The sequence below is a fragment of the Molothrus ater genome, chromosome 19 (genome assembly GCF_012460135.2).
Source record: "Molothrus ater isolate BHLD 08-10-18 breed brown headed cowbird chromosome 19, BPBGC_Mater_1.1, whole genome shotgun sequence".
Classification (NCBI taxonomy): domain Eukaryota; kingdom Metazoa; phylum Chordata; class Aves; order Passeriformes; family Icteridae; genus Molothrus; species Molothrus ater.
The window spans coordinates 9879841-9901435 of NC_050496.2; the positions used below are offsets into that span (position 1 = coordinate 9879841).

The following is a 21595-nucleotide window of genomic DNA, read 5'->3' on the forward strand; positions in this document are numbered from 1 at the left end:
TGCTTATCTCTCCAGAAGAAAAAATGCAAAAGTGACAGGTCTGACACGTTTCCAGTTACTGGGTTTGGCCAGGCTACCTGTAAACATGTTCATCAAGTGTTAACAGTGGTTAACAACTCATCAGCTGATCAGGGACTTGAAATATTCAGGGCAGTAACTTAATTTCTGCTTTTACCAAATACTGTGTGAATCAAAATTGCATAAAACATGGAGCTTTGTGCTGGTACCATTACAAAAGCCACTTTTCCGAGCTTTTACATATCTACAAATAAGGAGGAGCGAGGGTTAAAGAGCTTCTGTTTCTCATTAAAAGGAAAAATCTTGTGTTTTGATTCTATAACAACAACAAACAAATGAATGAGACATGAAAAAACATTTTGTTGTGCTTTTAATTAAAACTAAAAAGCTGTTTCTCGTTATGGCTTGTTGGGTGGTATCTCAGTGCTCCATGTTGGCTGTTTTTCCAGAGCAGCGTCCTCATAACTCTTCAGCCTTTAAGAGTGACTGACAGAGCCACAAAGTTTAACTCTTTGTCACAGTGACCCTCTGGTGATCACACAGGCTTAACCTTTCGTTATTATAATCATCCAGAGAGACAAACTGTCCTATAAATAAAGGGGAGAAAATACTTTGGGCTGTCAGCAAGCCCTGAGCTGCTCTGGAGGGGAGCCTGGTGCTGCACTGGGAGAGGAGCTGTTGTTTTCATGGAGCTTTTCCATTCCCATACTTTGTGTTCTTGGATGAACTCGTGTTTACTCCTGTTTGGTTTTTCTCTCCCATTTTACAGCGTGGGTCGGTGCAATCACTTTGTGTCTGTGTTCTCTCACCAGTGGTGCCATATGGCAACCATCTCTGGATGATGGGTTCCAATCACCCTTCTCAAAAGTGCTGGCTTAAATAATTTTATCTTTTCCATAAAGGTTGTCCTGTCTCTGTCCTGGTTTTCCAGTGTAATGCTGCACTTCAAGAGTGGAGTCCCAGAGCTGAATCATCTTTCTTCAGGTCAAAATGTTGGAGGTTTCCTTTAAAAATTAGATGTCCAGCATCTTGAGACACAAATAACTGTATTCATGGAAAGTGATAAACTGGCAGTAAATGTGAAAACTGTAATATATAGTTTTATATATATTGTTACTGTTGAATGTATATGGTCACAGGACTGTTAAAGTCTGGGAAGGTTTCTGGCAAATTTGGGTGTGTCCAACCCATTTCCTTGCAAAGCAGCAGTGAAGTTTCTTGTATCTCAGTCCTACATAACTGTGGGACCAGCTTCCTGTCCAGTGATCCCATTGTGTTCCCAAATCATGTACTTCTGGAATGAATATATCCCTTGGTTGTCTCTGATGTGTGCCTGGATCTAATGTGAGACAAAATTTCCTACGAAACATTATTTCTTAAGTCCTGTGGCTTTGTGCATTTGTCAGTCATAGCTTCAAAAATCCCCATTGTTCATACAGGAGGCTCTACATCCTGTGAGTGTGTATTTAAAAATGACACACATCACTGGGAGCTTAATGAATCCAGGAATTGAGGCATGTGCAACAAGTTTTGCTGAATTGGGGTCTGTATAAAAATTCATGGTAGTGATCGGTTTTTTTTCCTATACTACCTAGATTTCTTTAGCATTCATTTCATTTCAAATTCTTTTTTGAAGGGTAATCACCCCAACTCAGTTTACTAAAACGCTCCAAGAATCTGTCTTTTGGGAATTACACACAAGAATTTTCTCAGGAAAAAAATCCTATTCTTTTCATTCCTTGTTCTAATGTTTCTGGCCATAGATTTGGATTGACTGTGATATAAAATTGGGGATAACAGAGGAGAAAAATGTTCCTCGTGTTTGCAAACAACTGAAGTAGCAACAGTATAGATACTCAAACCATAGGGACACCTCCAAACAGTCAAGTCAGAAATAGAGTTTTAAAGGAGATTCTGAGACAGAAAATCAATTATGTTCAATTCATTAATGTTGCTGAGGAAATGAAGGAGAATAGCAATGGAGGTTTTCAGCTCTTTAATTTCTTTTTCCTGAAACAGATTATAAAAAAGGGAGAAAGGAGTTATCTGAATGAGGATGTTATAGAAGTATTTGGCATAAAATGGAGCAGCTTAGTTAAAGTGGATTTCACTCATGTTCAAATGAAAACAGGAGTGATAATTGTAAAAGAGCCATGATTCAAAAGCATTCAGCCAGTTTTCATTTCTAATGTTTATTATCCTGACTTGCTCGATTTTTTTATGGCTGCTGGATATTTACCACATTCAGCCCAACTTACTGTTTCCATGCCAACTAAATATGTTTGTTCTCAGATGAATGCTGTGATGCATCCTTCTGAAATTTCAGTTGCTGTGTAGCACAGAGGAACTTCTAAGGTTTGCCACACCTTCTCCTTGGTGGGAATAGTGCTGCTGCCAGCGGATTTGTGGAGCTGGGAGCAGGGAATCAGTGAGGCACAGATGAGCAATAGACATTGATGTCCACAGTATGAGTCCCAGGTAGTTCTTAATCTGATGGCTGTAGCCATCAGAGTAATATTAGCTCTTTAGTTTAGGGCTGTTGGGCCATATTTCTTCTTAGAAGTTATCTAGTGGCAGTTGTCCCTGCCCATGGCAATGGGATTGAAATGAGATGATCTTTAAGGTCTCTTCCAACCCCAACCATTCCATGATTCTGTGATCTTTAAAGGTATCAGAGAGTTCTAAACACCATCAGATGGGGTGCCTCCCTCAAATTCCCGGACATTCTCCAAGTGTTGTCATTCTCAGAACATGTTACAGTCACCCAGAATCAGGCAAATAAGCTCTAGATTAGGATATTGAAAAGCCCAGGTTGGCTTTGTGGCCAGCTGCAGGTGAGGAGGGTGGAGGGAGCCTTTGTGTCACCGAGCCAAGGGACACTTTGGGAACTGAGGCCCAGCCAGTCAGCACAGGCTGGAAGTGGTGGTGAAGTTCTGCTGTTTGCTCCACGTGCTTCAACCCACGGTGCTGAAACACTTCCAGAATTTCTCCCCCAGAGACCCCTTTCTGCTCCCACAGAAATGGGAAGCCCGGCCTGGATGTGGAGGATCTTAAACCACAGCAGTGATTCACCAAGAGCAGCCCTTGCTGGGGCTCTGTAGGGAAAAGAGTGAGAACCTGAAAGAAATTTCCACTGTGACTTTCAGGAACTGCACCACCAAGTATTGTCACATTAAAATAGTTCCTGTGGTTTCTGACCAGCAGGATGGATGGATGGATGGATGGATGGATGATGATGGATGGATGGATGGATGGATGGATGGATGGATGGATGGATTGGAAGAGTGTTTTTGTGCAGTTCTGTGTGGCTGAGGAGGGACCTTCTGTCATCTCCCCCATCCTCTGCTCTGCTGACACCCCCAGCACTGGGGGCAGGAGGAACCCATGTGTTTCAGCTGTTTTCCTACCAGGAAACCTTGTGAAGGGTTTCTGCAGGGGACCAACAGGCAGAAGGACAGAGCTGCCCACAGGCTGAAAACCTGATGGTTCCACAGCTGCACAATAGAGGATTTCTTTTCTCACTACTTGCGGTGCGAAAATTTCAAATTTAAAGTATTTCTATTGAAAAGAAGATGTTGGAGAGCCACAGAGAAGCAGTGAAGAATGCAGTGGGAGTGGGAGCACTGCTCGGGCTGTTTGGCACACACAGACCACAGCATCCAGTTCTGGAAGGTTCTTCAGCCTTCCCAGTAGAGACTGGTGGGCAGGAATCACTCTGATCCTGGTTCTGTCTCTGTAAGGGACCTTTCATGGATATAGGTGCCCCATAGGTGTATGATAATGTTGATTTCATAGAATTTTCTTTGGGTTGGAAGGGACCTTAAAGATTACCCAGTCCCACCCCCTTCCATAGACCAGGTTCCTCCAAGCCCAATCTTGAACACTGCCAGGGATGGGGCATTGTGGACTTTGGGTACCATAAATGACCACAGACATCATTTGGAGCCCAATTCTACCACTTTTTACCTTAGTAGGTGTCTCAAATCCATTGATATATTCATTGATCACTTTGATACAACAGCACCCCTCAGTTTTTAATTAAGACTGAGATTGTTAGGATAAAGCAGGATTTTGCATTTGCCACATTTTCTATTTGTGTATTATATTTGTGTTTTGTGTTTTATATTTGTGTATCATTTCCTTTAATGGCAAGCTATGAAAGGAAAGAGAATTACAAGGAATATAGTAAATTATTCTTTATGGCATGAGGTTTCAGATTAGCAGGAGGAGGTGGAAGCTGAGCTTCAAGCACAGAAAAACAGCTTTGCAGGTGAGATTTGAAAGGAGCTGGAAATCAATGGAGTTAAAAGTTCCCAGGAGCTCCATATGGCAGGAACTGCAGGAGAGGAGGCTCTCACCAACTGTGCAACTGTCAAAGGGAAAAGAGTTGAGGATAGTGGTGCATGTGTGGAAGCCGGTGATCAAATGTTAGCTTTGGTAATCAGACACAACTGGAAAACACACAAATATACACCTCCTGAGCAGAACAGAATGAATTGTTGGAGCTTGGTGGCCAGCTGGAGAGAGACAGCAAACTGAAAGTACAGGACAAATAGTTAAAAGGGAAAAAGGGAATTGTTACTAAAAGAGAATAGAAGCATATGGCAGCATGCAGGAATTAGAGATTGTTTTAAAATGTCACTTTTCTTGCTCTTTGTCTTAAATAATAGTGAATGGGAGAGTGCCCTTTTAAGAGGGCAGTACCTCCTATTAGAGCATCTGTGGTTTGCTTATATTTTATCCATGAAGGGAACTTTGCTCTTTGAGAGCCTGTTAAAATAGGACTACAAGGAACAGTGATCCTGGTGCTTAGTGCAGGGAATTAAAAGAAAAAGGAATTGGGGATGTCTGGAGTGGATGACACAAGAACAGAGCAGCAAATCCTCATCTCCAGTCGTGCTCCCAGCAATGCCTGTTCAATTAGGAAACTGTCCCAGTCTCTTTTTCTAGGAGATGGAGCTAAAAAGACTGGGAAATACCAACTTTATGGTGATCTTCACCTTCATGTAAATTCTAAGGCACTATTTTGCTGTCAGTTTAATCAGCACCAAATGCCATCCATGGCAATTCACCCAGGCCTGTTCCTGCTGCCCTGCCCATCCTTCCCAGCCCTGAGGCTCTGCAAGCCTGGCAGCTGCTTTTCCACTGGAGACACTGCTTGGATTTTTCTTCTTGGAAATGGTGGTCGTAAAAGTAGCTTCTGATTATTCTCTATAGAGCTTTGCTTGTTCACAGGGTCGGTGTGGAAAGGCAGATCCTGATCCTGCTGCTGCTGCTGAGCTTTGTGAGCCCTCTCTGGCCTTGGGGAGCACTCGGCACCTCCTGGATCAGGCTCTGAAACCTCTCCCTGCTGAGCCACCCCAGATGGGAGGGAGTGTGTGGAAGGTGGCACATGCTGGAATGTGAAACTGAAAGGCATAAATGTGTTCCAGCAGTGGTGTCAGAGATGCTCAGAGCTTCATTTCAGACTTAATTATCCTGATAGTGCACGAGGAATGGCCAGAGGCAGAAATTAACCCCATGTGTTGGACCTGATGATCCTTGTGGGCCTTTTCCAGCCCAGAATATTCTGTGTTTTCCATGTTCTCAGCTTTGGCCCAGCAGCACTGGGGAGCAGCTGGGCTGGTTTGGGGCTGCTTCCTCTGGATCAGGGGGTGTCAGTGGGGTGTCCCCCCCATGTCCCCCTCACCCTGTGGAGGGGAGAGCCCTCCTGCTGCAATCCCAACCTCCTGGGCCAGCAAAGGGATGGCAGTGACAGGAGCTGAGGGGAAGAGAGCTGGGGGAACAAAGATGGCATCTGCCATGAGTCATCTGGAAGGAGAAGAAAATAAGTCCAGGATCCTCCAAATCCCAGCTGGAACAATAGCAGAGCCCTGGAGAGGGGGAGGCTGAGGGAACAGCGTGAATTTTCTAGCCACAACATTCCTGGTTGTTCCGTGGTGTTGACAGTGAAAGCTTTTATTCCTCTCCAAGTCGTGTAGTCCCAGGAATGCTGTTCTTGCCATATGCAGCCCACTGGTGGGGTTTTTGTTCAAAAAGCTTCTCTTGCAGCTATGAATTATATGGACTCAGATTGCTTAACTACAATCAGAGGATTTTCCAGGTGGGAGATCTTGTTCAAGAAAAGAGAGATGGAAACACAAGCCACTGAAGTAACCAAGCCACTTGGATGCAGGTTGGGAAAAGAAAAAAAAAACTGACCTGGAGCAGCAAACTCAGTGCCCAGCGAGGAGCTCAGCAGGGCTGGAGGTCCCTGTGGGTCAGCAAAACAACAAGGCAAAAATGTCTTGGATGCTGGGATGGTTTACTGGCTACAGACAGACACACAAAGGGGACGGCTATGCCACCAATTTATCTTTTATTGGAACTGTCAGGACAGGGGAGGTGCTCCAGCAGGATTTTCTCAGTGGAGAGCAACATGGTGTTCACTCAACAAAATAACTCGCTCAGCTGATCTCGCCCGGTCGCTGTTTTCAGCTGAGCCAAATCCGTGGGATTTATGGCATTCATTACTTTTCTTAAGAACTCGAGAACATTTGTATCAAGTTGCACGCTGTTCCTCCAGATCTGGGAGAGCCATATTTCAACAGCCCTTGCACAGTGAGAGTCAGAATTCCCTCTGCCTGGAACCAGACTGGAAAGCGGCGGATATTCGTGTTTGGTGATTTTCTGAAAAGACAAATGTGCAGACCTTGGTCGTCTCTGAAACAATTGATACATCACTGGATTCTTCCTCGGGAAAAATCATTTCAGAAGATTTCAAGCTCCAGTTCAATGTTCTCTTTACAACAGAGGCCGGAGGGGTCTGAAATTTAAGGAAATTGCCAATTTTGGTTGGTTTGTTCCTGGGTTGGGGACATTGTTCAGCGTCCCCCAGGCCAGCTGAGGGAGGAAGGGGCACATCTGGACCCACAGAGGTTTTGTAGGAGTGGAGCTGTGCTCACTTAGATTTCAGGAGTGCTGAAAAGCAAAGGAGGAGTCCCTGCAATTAGAGAGCACACAAACAAGTGATTAATCATTCTTTGCATGTTGCATTGGTTTTTATTTTTTGGTGGATTCTTTTGGTTGGCTCTTTCTGTTGATTAGGGTTTTTTTAAATTGGGATGGCAATGTAATATTTTGTCCTTCATTTGCCCTTTTCACAGTGCTTTCAGAAAATTCCTTCACCTGAATGAACCTGACCTTTGCAATACTATTATTATTATTATTATTATTATTATTATTATTATTATTATTATTATTATTATTATTATTATTATTATTATTATTACTAATACCACTACCACAACCTTCATTTAGAAGGAGGAGACTTTATTCTGAGATTAAATTATCTCCCTAAGACTGAAGGGTTTATTTTTACCTGTTTGGAACCCTCACCTGTCTTCAGATTTATTGCAGCAGATCTTTCCTGTCTCCATTCAGAGATGTTGCAGAACAGATCCATAACCTTTTTTAAGAGTTTTCTTTTTTCTCTTAAACAGCATTATAGCACACAACTGTTGACATAGGAAAGGATTTAGGAGAGACAACAAATAACTTTCCTCATCTTACTCACCCTGAAACATGGAGAAAATTTGATAAAAACTAAAAGATTCTAATTATTCCTTTTGGTCACTATCCTAGTATTCCCTGGCACACATTATGCTGCATAAATATTACAGACAGGCAGAAATTAAAATACTAAAAAAGCCACAATACTCTGGTTAAGGCAACTGTCTTTTGATTCTTATCTGACATAAGCACAAAATTAACTTCATGTCCTTCAAGACAAGATTTTTTTCTTAAAGGAACTTGAGCAACTTTCTGTGGTCCCTTCATTTACTTCAGAGCTTCTTTTGGAGTTTCCTTATGCTCCCCTGGTTCAGATAAAGCCATTTACAGCTGGAAGGTCTGGAGAAGATTGTATTTGTTTGGGGCTTTTGAATTGTGGATTTTTTTGTTTTTTATGAGATGGGTATTTTGCAACAGGGATTAACTCAGCATCACAGAGCTGTGGGATGTCAGGAAGGAAGAGTTGGGTGTTGGGAACCTGAGCAGGATCTCAGGTTCTGGTGGAGAGCATGGAAGAGACACAGAACACCCAGTGCTTTGCAGGCTGGTGGCAGCACATGGCTGAAATTCATCTGCTCACCTTGAAGATGCTGCATTTCTCTTGGATGTGCTTGAGTTGTTTCTTTCAGAAAGGAAGGAGAGAGACTGGAGCACGGCAAGGGGCCAATGGAGCATGTTCCTGTGCTCCCACCCGCTCCTAACCCAGCCCCAAACATCCCTCTGAGGTTGTAGAGAAGAACTGCAGCACTGAGCTGTGCCAGCAGCAGACTCTGGGGAGCAGTAAAAAATTGAAGCTGATTTCCCAGAATTCACAGAATCCCCAGGTTGTCAGAGACCTCCAAGGCCATCGAGTCCAGCCCAGCCCCAGCCCCTCACCCAAACCCTGGCCCCCAGTGCCACATCCAGGCTTTGTTAAACACACCCAGGGACGGGGACTCCCCCACCTCCCCAGGCAGAACATTCCAGAACTTTATCCCCCTTTGTGTCAAACACTTTTCCCTGCTCTCCAACCTGGATTTCCCTTGGTGCAGCTCGGGGCTGTGTGCTCTGGTTGTGTCAGAGCCCAGCCCCAGCTGAGCACAGGCACCTTTCAGGAAGAAAGGAGATTTCTGCAGTAGAGCCCAAGGAAATGGTCACCACCATCCCTGGAGGGACTGCAGAGATGTGGACGTGGTGCTGAGGGACCCTGGCAGTGCTGCTTCATGGTTGGACTTGACCTTAAATGCTTTTTTCAACCTTAACAATTCTGAGATTGTGCTGATAAGCACGGGATTGGTTGGTTTGGAAAGCTCAGGTTTGTATATTTCTCTTCTGGGCATCAAACTCAGCTTTTCTCTCTTTGAGAATGGTCAATGCCCAACACAGTGTAGTCAGTGAGACTCCAAGTCCCGTTTTTGCATCACTTAAATAATTGTGTCACTATTTATCTCTTCTTTTTTTACTGATTTACCAGGTGACCAAGCACACATGAGCTACGTGTGGCAACTTCAGCTTTCTGCTGACACCAAAGATGATTGATGATCAAACTCCAAACCTCATATATTAGCCACCAACCTGAATAAACAAAGACCGGTGTGGCAGCTTAATATTAAAAGCTATAAAACCTTCCTGGGGGTTCATGGATTAAATCAGCTCACCAAAAGGAATTTTCAAACAAAAACCAAAAAAAAAACAACCAACTTTCTCAGGACTGAAGAAAAATGAACACAAGTAAATGAAATAGAGCCATCCTCATTCAGCTGACTAAAGCCCTCCTGAGGGATGAAGAATTGCAATTTTAAACGTCCCTCAAGTGTGCAAGAGGAGACACAGTATTTGTGGATCCTAGGGAGGCAGCTTGAGGCTATAAAAGAACAAAAAAGCCTTTAAGGCACAAAAAAATCTATCCCTGCAGACATAGCTTTCGTTGGTGAAAAATAAGTGTTAAAAAATAAAAACTTTCTGCCATTAAAATGAGTACCCATTAGCCCACTGGATGTTATTTTTCAGTTGTAAGAAGTGATTTAGATTTTTGCCATGCACTGTTTTAATCTCTTGGGTCAATAAACCTTGATAGTGACTTCAGCCAAAAATACCAGCAGGTTGTTTACCATAACACAGCAGGAAACAGCTGGGCACTTATTTTCATCCTATTGTGATGCAATTAGCAGGAGCAGAGCTGAAAGTAGCATGTTTTGTCTGCTCAAAGAAATTGGAATTGTATCCAAAAGAACAGGTTTCACTGCAAAAAAAAAGTGCATGTCTTGTGTCTGAAACAGAGTAAGGGCCCAGTCCCAAGCCAAAGTGCAGCTACCAGGGCTTGGTTCTCATTTTCTCTCTCCATTCTCAGCTGACCCTGTTAGGTATCTCCATACTTCAAAGCACAATGCAATATTTCTTCCTGGCTTTCCAAGAAACACCTTTGTCAAAAGGGAGTGATCCTCTGCTGCTCTGCAAAGTCAATAACAAATGTTTCCAGCATTGTGAAAGCATTTATTTAGAGAATAACTGCAGATTAAACTGTTAAAACCAGTGACCTGGTTGCAAGAAAACTCTTGCACAATTAGAAAATGATTATTTCCCTCACAGAGCTGTATTAAAACTTCTGTTACAGCTGTATATTGCCCAGGTGATCATCCAGATCCTTTTACCCATTAAATAGATTGTTATTCATCAAAATTCAGGAAATAAAAGCATTTTGCTGCTCTGGCTGCCTGTTTCTGGTCTCGTCTCACCAAGAATAAATGGAACATGTTGAATCAACTGAAATATATGTTTCTGCTCTATCAAGGTCCCCACCCAAATGAGCTGTTGGCTCAGAAAATATTTATCCTGGCAGACCACTTATGCATAACTTTGGAAGCCTTGATAGAAATAGTAGCATGAATTTATTGGTGTAGCTCTCAAAAACATAAATTTTGTTCGCTGGCTTTTACACAAGCAGAGTTCAAACGAGGTTTCCTGTCTCACCTCTTTTTTTTCTTTCTTTTTTTTTTTTTTCCCCTTCAGATTTGCATAGTGGCATCACTTCCTTGCAGTTCCCAAGGAAAGCCTCTAATTGCCCATTTGCATAGAGCTTTGGCAATTCCTCCTGCCTGTCGGGGTGACTCAGAGGGAGAATTTTCCTAACGTTTCATCAGATTGTTTTATTCCTTTTGTATTGATAATTGCACGCTGCATAATGCAGGTTCTGGCGGGAGCTGCTTTTCCCATGGGATGGTGCCGGGATGAACTCGGCCTCGGCTTCTCACCTCTGGGAGCTCTGGGAGCTGGGGTTTGGGACTCGTGGCTTCCTCAGGTGTGAGGCTGAGGGTTGGGTTTGTGGTTGCAGTGGTGGAGTTCAGCCATTTGGGAAGAAAAAACCAAAAAAAAAAAAAAAAAAATAAAGAGAGATTCCGCTTGAAAGTTTCAAGATATTTTATGAGTTAATCTGATATCGAAGCCCTTTGATCCTTTATTTACATATTCAGAGGCTAATCCAGAAAAACACCCAAGTCCTTGCTTAATTTGAGTTAAGCAGTTAATCCTATTGGGAGTTAAGTACAGATGTGAGGCCCTGATTCAGCCAAGTGGGAACGTGATGGGTTGGCCTGAACCACACTCCCCAAATTATCCCAGGTCAAAACTCACCAAATCCAACCATTCTGGAGGGATAAGAAGCACAACCCTTCCATCTGATCCCTCTTCATGTAACTCTGTAACTCCTGTTTACTCAGCATCTGTTAAATAAAGTTGCAGATGAAAATTTCCCCCTATTCAAACTTCCTTATTTTGGGGTCTAAGATGCTCAGATCTGCTCATTGAAAGTTCTGTAGTGTCCATGAACCTGAGGAAGACACAAAGTGCAATGAAAAATCGTTGCAGGATGAAGAGTAATAATAAAAAGTCCACAAAAGCACCTAGAAGTTGAGAAATGTTGTAAAATTTATCTTGGAAAGCAGGGGACAAATGTCACCCCCCTGACCTGGTTCAGATCCCACCAAAGACAAACAGAAAACTTCTGTCAATTTGTAAGGAGTATCTGTATAAATGCTCAGTTCAGATGAATTTAAGAATGATTATTGCTTCTTCAGACCATGTTCTTTTCTCATTTTTCCCCCTCTCCATATATATTTTTATTTTTATGTTTTCCTTTGCCTTTCTTTGTCTCTTTCGCCTCTTTTGATCAGGTCTTCACTGATCTTTCTTCTCTCTCCCTTTTGATAGCACAATTAATTCTGTGTTTATTTGACCTCCAGTTTGGGCAAAAGAAGCAAAAAAATTTACAGCACCTAAGAGCAGCCATCTCTATATAAATTTCTCTTTATTCTGTTACAGTTGGTTACTATACGAGAAGAATATCAAAAAATACTCAAAGGGCTGCTGCCAGCATCTACCAGAAAGGAATTTGAAGACACCATTTCATCTTTAAAATCTCAGGTAAATTCTTCTTCTTCAGCATTTTAGGATGGATAAAAGCCATCTCTTCTAGACAGGAGGTTATGACTGTCTGAAATTTGGCCAGAAATACTGAATAAATGTCAAACCCAAATTATGGCAGCACTCACATGCTTCTCACTCAGTGTCATATTTCACAAAAGTTTTCTCCTCCAGTTTGACAGGTACCATATTGTAATTTTTGATCCCAGACTTTTCTTCCTGGAAAAGCTGGGGTTTATTCAGTATTAGGGGTTTTTCCTCAGCCTTTCAGATGCAGCTCAGAGTTATCTTTCATGTCCTTATGCTATTTCTCCTGGAGGAATCATTTAAAGGCTGCCTATAAAGGGCAAAGAAGAGATTAGAAATAATTTCTTTTCTTTCTAGCCTATGTAATAAAACAAATTGGATATTTTTTAAGATATTTGTCTAAATGATCATTGTGATATTTTTATATTTTCCTATATAAAGAGGCTCTGTAATGTTCTGTCTTGAACATTGCTGACCACCCGTTCTTCTGCAGAATCAGTATGATTTTTATGAACTAGACTATTCAATTTCCAATAGGAATATCCAAATGTCATTGGAAATAGGGAACTGCTGATTAATTGGGTGCGTCACTCACACATGGTTCCTGCAGAAGTTATTTGGGGCTTTTCTATTCAGAGTATTGGGAGCTGGAAGAAAACAAAATGTCATCATTGCCTGAACTGCAGTGAGGAAGGATAAATAGCCATAAAGAAGGGTGATCATAGCTGTGGAATAATGGGAATGCAGGAAAATGCCACCTGTGTTTGCAGGATTGTGCATGTAACTGAGCTGGGAAGGACTGGGATGTGGGATGTGGGACCTGGGATCTGGGACCTGTCCTGGCTGAAGGGAAGAACTGGGACAAGGACAGTGCCAAGCTGGTGGCTCAGAGCTGCCCTGAGCTCTGGGAAGAGCAAAAACCTGAGGACACAGAGTACAAGTTATCATCACATTATCATCACATCCTTATGCCAATTTTCAGGACCATTTTTCAAGAAATTATTGATCTACAACATCTCATTTCTCTCTCCTACACAACCTTCTCTATGGAGATGATTGGTAATTTCATGTATTTGGGGATTTTCCCAAATTTTCCTCTTTGCAATGCATAAGAATTATTCCATAGCATATTTTGTTTTGCATGAGACACTTCCCCTGGCAGAGACCACCTTCAATGGAAGCAGGAAATTTTGACAGTGGAAACTCAACATTTCATGTGCAAGGACTGACACAACTTCAACACTCTGGTTGTAAACATTCTGCTTCCACTTCAAGGGAGGAAGTGATGCTCTTTGTCACTTAAATAATTGTGGGAAATAAAGAGTTAAGGGTCTATTGGGGAGATCTATTTCCAGTTGATAGTAAAAAGCTATTTCTAAAGACTCCTAAAAGTACTCTCAGTACTGCCTGGTAGGAAGCATCACTCTGAGCTAACACCACACCTTTTAATGAGTTAAAAAAATAAAAAAAAAAGTAGAATCTGATATCCACCTGCAGAGCTTCTGTAAGCAGCAGCAGCATTTCAAAGGAGTAGAGGTAACTGCACACATGAAAACCTGGGTGCTCTCCCAGAAATCCATCGCTGCTGGCCGCGCTCCCGCGCGCGCTGGCGTCGGAGACTGCTCGGGGAGCTGGGCTCTCTCTGAAGCACAGGTGTCCTGCTCTTTGAAAATTGTTGAAATTCCTGTTTGAAAACATCAGACAAGAAGGGCACTGGAATCCCTGCACCTGTCAGGATTATTTATTGTTGGAGGAGGATGAAGAGGATAGGCTGGGTAAAAGCACCGCGCGGGGATAAAAATAAACAGCAGAAAATGAAAATACTTGGGGCTTGGGTGAAGTTTTCTAAACTTGTTGCTAAGTGTAAAGGATTTGCTGCCTGGTTGTCTGCTCCTGGAGGGATGCAGTGTGTTAATAAGCATTAATTCTCATACACTTGGGGAACAGGTGAGTACCTCCATCACAAGAACAGAAGTGCAGGGATCAGAGCACAGGAATCCCATGGGAGCTCCCAGGAGAACGGGAGCTCTCAAGGCCTTGCACTACCCAGATGGTGCCACCAGCTGGGTTTAACAACTGGTTTGACTCTGTTCCTGAAGGAGTGAAGGGTGCACAGCCAGAGCAGAGCCAGGGAAGCCAAGAGAACAGTCTTCTATTAAATATGAATTCTTCTACACAGCTAAAGTGTTACTGCATGTTATTTAGGCAGGAGAGACCAGAAAAATTCCTTTTATGAAATGAGCACAAATATATTGATTGGAATTTTGTACCCTGTTTTCATGTGGGATGTGTTTTACAGGTAAGTTTTCTGCAGAAAAGAGTCCTCCAGGAAGACCCGAACGCCTGCAACACCAAAAAAGTACGGGCTTATCTTTGATCAATTTGTACCATTCACACCTCTGGGTCCCAGTGCTTGAGAGTTTTACAGCTTAATTCAAACCCTCCAACGTGGGTGCAGTTTGAAAAGCTCCTTTTCAGTAAACAAGCATCTGAGAAGTTCTCCCCAGTGCTTAGTCAGTGCTGCTAGGGCAGGATTAGAGGAGCTGCAGGTGCTCTGCAAGTCTGGGCTTTGCCTGCATGTCGAGGGTGAGGCTCCTGCACAGCTGCGGTGATGCCACCTCCTTTAAAGATGGAAAACAATGATGCAAGGCAGAATATTACAGATCACATCTTCAAAGCACCGGATCTCCACGAGCCTGAGCTTCTTTTTTTTCTTTTCTTTTTTTTTTTTTTTTTTGAGAGGTTTACACCCTCCAATATAAATTATGGCAAGTGCTGCAGCCATAAAAAGCCTGGCTGTGCCTTTAGAGTAAGTGATTCACGTGGAGAGGTGAGTACAAGGAACCTTCCTAGGAAAACCACTCCATCTTTACTGTATTTATAGACATTGAGGGTGTTTCATATCTATCTCACATGAGGGTTTCTGCAGCTAAGAATGTGTGCTTGTAAAAATAGTGTCAGCATTTGAGATATTTAAGTAACTGTGAGAAGGTTAGCAGTGTGAGAGCTGGTGAAAATATTAATCCTGAATTGTTTGTTAACAGGAATTAGCTAAAGCTAACTGGAAACTGAAAATGTCATAGATCCTTGGTAATAAGTCCAGTATAGGTAACTTTGTTAGATAAATAGAAAGCTCCAGACCCACTGCCCACTGGACCCAGCCCTGCTTTCAGCCTGTTGTGTTTTTATAATAAAAATAATGAGGTATAACTGACAAAAATCTCTTCCTTTTCAGGTAGCTGATGGACCGGTGGGATCTCTGTGATTGCCAAATGGACTGCTTTGAATAGGTTTGAAGATTTGGCTCTTGTAAATTATAAAGATTAGTGGTTCTTTTGTTAGCACAAAAAAAATGAACTTCATGAAAACATATTCATAGCTCATGCCAGCATGGATTTTGTTGTATCTTCCTTCCATTATTTTTTTATCATTATTTTATTACAGATTTATGCTTTTGATACACGGTTTGACACCACACTGAGCTTGCTTACCAAGCAAGTAGGCTTTGCTCTACTAATATTTTTGTTACTCCTTCCCAATACCATTTTTTTCACTTTTAAACATGAAGAAAACCCCATTTTCTATTATTATTATTGTCCGAGATATTTTAACATATTTTGACATTCTTCTGTGTCCATGTGTTTACATAATATTAAAATATTATTTTCTTATCTTTTTGTTTTGACATTATTGTCCTGCTTGAGCATCTCACTCACCTCAGTAGCCAGGGGGGTTTTGTGTGGCTTTGTAAAGTGGGAATTTGTGCTGTGTTTGAGGGATTCTTTGGCACAAGGATAAGAGCAGCAGGGTGGCACTGCAGGCAGCTCTGGCTGTTGGTGGGGTTGGACATTCTGGGCACAGGGAATTCCGTCCTCATGGGCTGGTAACAGAGCCAGGGGTGTTGTTAGGAGGGAGTCAGGGTGATGTGACCTTGGTGCCATGTGGGCATGTGACAATCCCAGGAAGTCTGAGGAGATTCCAGAGGGTTTTCTGGGGTGACCTTTGAGGGGCAGTGTGGGCAGCCCTCAGAGCTGGCCCTGTCCCCAGCCATGGGACAGTGCTGGTACCTCCATGGCCTTCCATTGGAGCATTTGGAATGTGTGCATTTAGGTCTGGCTTTGTTGTTCCTGCTGGTGCTGTTGGGATCAAGGCCCAATGCTTGAGAAAGGGCCAGAAATTCCTGTTCCAAGTCCAGCTGTGGCCCTGGCAGCACCAGAGGGGCCCTGCTGCTGGGGATGGCCCCCTCTCCTGCCTCACCACGGTGTCACCAGTGCTCCTGTGCCACAGCCTGGGTGGAATTTGGAGGTTTCCTCTCCCCTGAGTGCCGTGGTGGAGGCAGCCGTGCTGCCAAGTCCCAGCTCACCAGCTGGGCTCTTATCTGCTCCTGGCACCAAGATCAAGGAGGAGAGGCTTTGGCAGGCTGGCTCCATCCACCCCTCCTCCTGGCAGCTCCGTGCCAAACCCCAGCTCTGGCTGCTTTGCTGGTTGTCAGGGCCTGGGCAGGTTTTTCACCTTCCTTGAATCAACAAGTGATTCTTCTAATTACAGATAAGGCTCCTCTGATAAAGGAGGAGGTGCTGCTGTGGCAGGTGCCACAAAGCCTGGCCTGGGGGAATGGGGAGATGGAGGAGCAGGAATTGTTGGGATGCATTGAGCTAATTGAGGGCAGTAAAAGGTTTTTACCCTGGGACTCTGTTCACAGGGGTCCGAGGATGAGGGAAGAGACGAGGATCTGACTCCATGTTTCAGAAGGCTTGATTTATTATTTTATTATATATATATTAATAAAACTATACGAAAAGAATAGAAGGAAGGATTTCAGCAGAAGGCTGGCTAAGAATAGAAAAAGAAAGAATGATAACAAAAGCTTGTGGTTCAGACAGTCTGAGCCAGCTGACTGTGATTGGCCATTAATTAGAAACAACCAACATGGGCCAATCCCAGATGCACCTGTTGCATTCCACAGCAGCAGATAACCATTGGTTACATTTTGTTCTTGAGGCCTCTCAGCTTCTCAGGAGGAAAAAATCCTAAGGAAAGGATTTTTCAGAAAATATCATGGCTACATTACCCCAAAAGGCGCAGGGCAGCAGTGGCTGGGCCCTGCAGCAGGAACAGGCAGTGGGCACTGAGATGTACCCACTGAGCATGGCCCCATGTCCAAATGGCAGAGATGGGGACAGTGGCAGCTCCTCTCATGCCTGAGGGAAATGAGCATCTTTGATTCTGCTTCTCTGCTTGTGTTTGTCCATTAAATCTGTGTGGGTTTAGTGCTTTTGACAGCAGGAAATGGTGTACATCCATAAAGAAACACGTGGATGCTCTTCTTGCTACTTGAATTCCTGAATTTCCTTCTTTTTGGTGGAATTGGGTTGCTAATGTCACTGATGATCATACAGCAGTTTGAGAAAAGTAGATGTTGGTCAATCAGGTCAATTAGGACTCAATGTGAGTCCTAGATCTCCTGTTATCTCAAGCTTACACTGAAGTTAACTTTGTCCAGTTTTGCCCAAATAAAGGATTCAAGGAATTCATTAAAACTCTAGCCCTGGAATCCATCAGGTTTCAAAACTCTTGTAGAATTCTCTCCAGCAACAGCTACAGCTTGAGGACCACTTTGAACCTTGTGAGAACTTAAATGTAAGTTTGGGTGGAATTCTCTTGTAGCTCTTAACATTGCTCTGATCATTTTTGTGGCAAGTAAGAATTAGAGTCTAAACTGAAGGATTAGAAAGATTTCCACAGTTATTTCTTGCTCTCTGCCTCTCTTTCCCCCACTTGGTAAGGAATTGCCAGCAGCCAGGAGTTGGCTTTGTTGTCCCTAAACAAGCTCTGGCCAAACCAGCTTCAGTGTGGTTACAACCTTGTTTCTATTTTATATTTATTTAATTTATTGATTTTGCTCCATGACTGAAGATTGTTTCACCCGCTATAAAACCCAAAAAGTCACTGTAACATTTTTCACCAATACCCAGGGAGGTGACCTTTATCAAGGTGACACTTTATTTCAGTGCCACTCACAGTTCTTATGTTACATGGAACAAAAATGCTCCTTTTTGGCCCAGCTGGAAGGAAAGGGATACAAGGTCCCTCCTTCTGCTTGTGTCTGCAACAGAGCTTTAATTGTGCTGGGGACAGCAGGTACTCCTGGTGCTTGCCCAAATCTCTCCTGACTGTGGTGGTTTCAAACTGAGAAATGATTTTGCTGCACAGAAAAAAAAAAATATTTTATAGTGATTAGAAGAAAATATTTATTGAATTTTCTGGAAAACAGGCGCAGCTTTGATCCTGGTGCTGAGGGGTCTTCATAGACAATCTCTATAGGATCTGATTTTTAAAAAATTCTCTTAATGCACTGAAAGTCCTCCCCAAATCAAAGAATGGACTGGAGGCACCACACTGCTAAATTATACTTGGTCCCATTTGGAGGGTACAAAGGAAAAGTAAGACGTCAGATATTGTATGAAGAAGTTTCAGAACACAAGGTCATTTTAATTCAGCCTTTTTTTTTTCCAAGGAGCTATCTTTTCCAAGCTTTGATATTTTCTTCAGAAAGGTCACTTCCTTTAAGCCTTTGTCATTAAAGACTTGTTCTTTAAAGTGCTCTATCAAAGCGTGCAGAAATTGCAAGTTACTGAAACTAAAATGCATGATCAATTTTAAGTCTGCCTACTAAAGCCCTCTTAAAACTAGATGTGCTCTGGTACTGGTGGCTTCTTTGATAAAGCCAGGGGAAGATATGCAGTTGGTCAATTCAAACCACAAAAAAAAAAAAAAAGATGATAATTAAATAAAACTTTTCCTCCCTAAACTGGAAAAAAATTGTGAAAAAGCAGTGAAAGAACTGAATGAGGGCCTGATCCTGCAAAAATGTGTCTTGTGTGAGAGAAGGAGGGAGTGTGCTGCATGTGGGAGCAGTTTGTAGCACTTACACGTAGTGACTGAGCAGCTCTGTGGTGTTATCTGGCATTTGTCATAATGTAAATAAGGCAAAGCCCTGGATAAAATATCATTTATTTACCATTTGCTGCCACAGTTGGTCTCTCCTTCACTGACAGAGAACCAGAGAACAAAAGGAGTGGAGATTGTGTCGTGCCCTTGTTCTGCCATCCCTAATCCCAATCTCTTTTCATCCCTTTATCCCATGAACTGTGGGATAGTTGGCTACAGGTCATAAGAGTTTTGCTTTATGAAATTTAAATTTATGGCTACAGGTCATAAGAGCTTTGTTTCCTTTCAGGCATCCTTGGGAGAAGAAATGTTTTCTTTCCTGGTAGTGCTCCATCTTCTAATAGAAACCTTAATTTTCCTTTCAACCCAGATATGTCCAAAACTCTTGGGAAGGTGGACATGGAGTTCACCTTCCCACAAGGATGATTTAGAGCTGAGACCTCCTTTGGGCAGCTCTCTAAAGCAATTTTATCTGCAGAGCTGGGTCCCAAAGGCCTGTTTGTTTCAAATGCTCCATGGACATACAGCTCAGTGGGAATGGAGATGGGCTTTAAATGTGGCAACACATGATTCAGACTCAGTATAAGGGCTGGAAATGAGGAAATGTGTGTTGGTAGAATAAGCAAAGTAAAGGAGCACCTTTATCTCAGCTGGGCAGTGAAGTTGTAACAATACCTCCACCTTTATAAAATCTATTCAACAGATTCATACTTTAGGAATCTTGTTCTTCTCCCATTGAAACCTCATATCAAAGTTTAATACCAGGCAGAGCTGACCATCTTTTCAAAAGAAGGTTGTGAGTCCTAATTCTCTTGTTATCTCAAGCTTACACTGAAGTTAACTTTGTCCAGTTTTGCCCAAATAAAGGATTCAAGGAATTCATTAAAACTCTAGCCCTGGAATCCATCAGAAACCTGCTGGTGGAAGAGGTCCTGGGCTGAAATGAAGGATGTAAGACCACCCTTGGCTCTTCACTGAGGAGTGCTGGGAAGTGCTGGGGGCTGCAGGACTTGTTCAATGAGATTTAGCTGGCACAGGCTCAGGTGTGTCACATGTCACTGAAGATGTGGCAGTCACACTCAGGACCACAGCTGAACCATCTTGTCCCAAAGCAAGTGTTTTTAGAGAGGGATTTCTCAGTCTGACTGATTCCTTCAAATTCAGAGCTCTTCTAAATCTCTCGCCTAAATTTTATAGAGTCAGTTTTATTCCAGCCAGGCTCTGAGCATCTGAGGGTACTGGAAAAACAAACCTAAGGAGGCAAATGACCCCATATGAATCTCATGATCAGTCAGAGCCTGGATGTTTGCAAGGCTGTGTTTAATTGGGATCAGGAATGATGTTACATCTTCTGAGACTTAGCAACACTTGCTTGTCATCTTCTTGTTTGTTCATCCTTGTTGGATGAGATCACTGACTCATTTCAGTGTAGATCTGAACCTGCAGTGAAAACTCTGGATGAGAGCTCTGCTGCTGTGCCCAGGAGATCCTGGAAGCACCCCCACAATCTGAGGTTTGCTCCAGCACAGGTTGGTGGCTCTGTGCTGCTCCAGTGCCCTTGTTCAGACCTTTGGTGTGGTCCTTCCTGCACCACTGGGCTGCTTTGTTGCAGTGTGAAATATAAACACTGGGCATGGTAAAATGGAACCAGACCCCAGCTCCCATCCCACACCCTGCCCCAGCACCAGCAGGGCCAGAGATTATGGACAAAAAGCTACAGGACAAAGCAGCCCCTGCCCAGAGGGACATTCCCACCTGAGCCTTCAGCCTAACTCAATAAACCCATCTGCAAACACTTAACCTTGAGCCTGCTCTTCACTTCAGGCCTATCCCCACCCTTGTGCTGATAAACAGGGACCTTCTGGGGTTTCAGCCCCACAGCCAGGATGGATGGTTGGCTCCTGCCTTTAGTGCAGATCATACCTGGGCTGGTTCATGCTCCCAAATGTCTCCCTTGAAGCCTCCTTCTCTAAACAGCACTGCTGTCCAAACAGAATCTGTTAGGTTGGAGAAGAACTTTAAGATCATTGAGTCCAAGTGTATCTCCACCATCTTCCTGCCTGAAAAACCCTTCAGCCCCCTGTGAGCTGCCTGTAGCTGTTGGGTGGCTGCAGAAAGGCTGGTGCAAACATCTGTTCCACAAAGGATGGCTGAAGTTCTTACCCCTGGTAACTTGGTGGGGTAGAAGCAGCTTTCTCTGTGGAGTGGGCTTGTTTTTTGGTTTTTATTTGAGGTATGCTGGTGGAATCAGCATATTTAACCTCTCTGTGGATGCAGGAAGGGCTGTAAATGATTTCCTTTCACATATTTCTGGTGGGGGCTGATCCTTTCTCTCCAGGCAGTGCAAACCCATGTTTTAGGGTAGCTGCAGGAGCTTTGCTCTCAGCAGCTGTTGTGATGTGCTCAGCTGGGCTGGGATGCTGCTCCTTGTGCAGGATCCAGCCCATGGGTGACCTGGTGTGGTGCCACCTCTGCAGGTGTCCCCTCAGGGTGTCAGCACCTGGAGGCAGGTGAGCACTGGTGTCCTCAGGGACCCCTCCCTCCCTCCCCAGCACTTTTATCCTCACAGAGGAACAGCTGGGCTTGAGCTTTCTAATATCAATATGTTTTTTTGGTGTCACTTTGGAAAATAAATGCTGTTTTAATCCTG

The 21595-nt window shown here is 43.3% G+C and overlaps 1 protein-coding gene across 1 annotated transcript in view; it reads left to right on the forward strand.

Moving 5' to 3' along the window:
- CEP112 (centrosomal protein 112) overlaps positions 1–21595 on the forward strand; it is a 193969-nt gene that overhangs the window by 148163 nt on the left and 24211 nt on the right. The window contains exons 25-27 of the mRNA XM_054516852.1: positions 11866–11967; positions 14294–14353; positions 15230–15284. Of these exons, the coding sequence (XP_054372827.1) occupies positions 11866–11967; positions 14294–14353; positions 15230–15259 (192 nt within the window). The 3' untranslated portion in view covers positions 15260–15284. The remainder of the gene's footprint in view (positions 1–11865; positions 11968–14293; positions 14354–15229; positions 15285–21595) is intronic.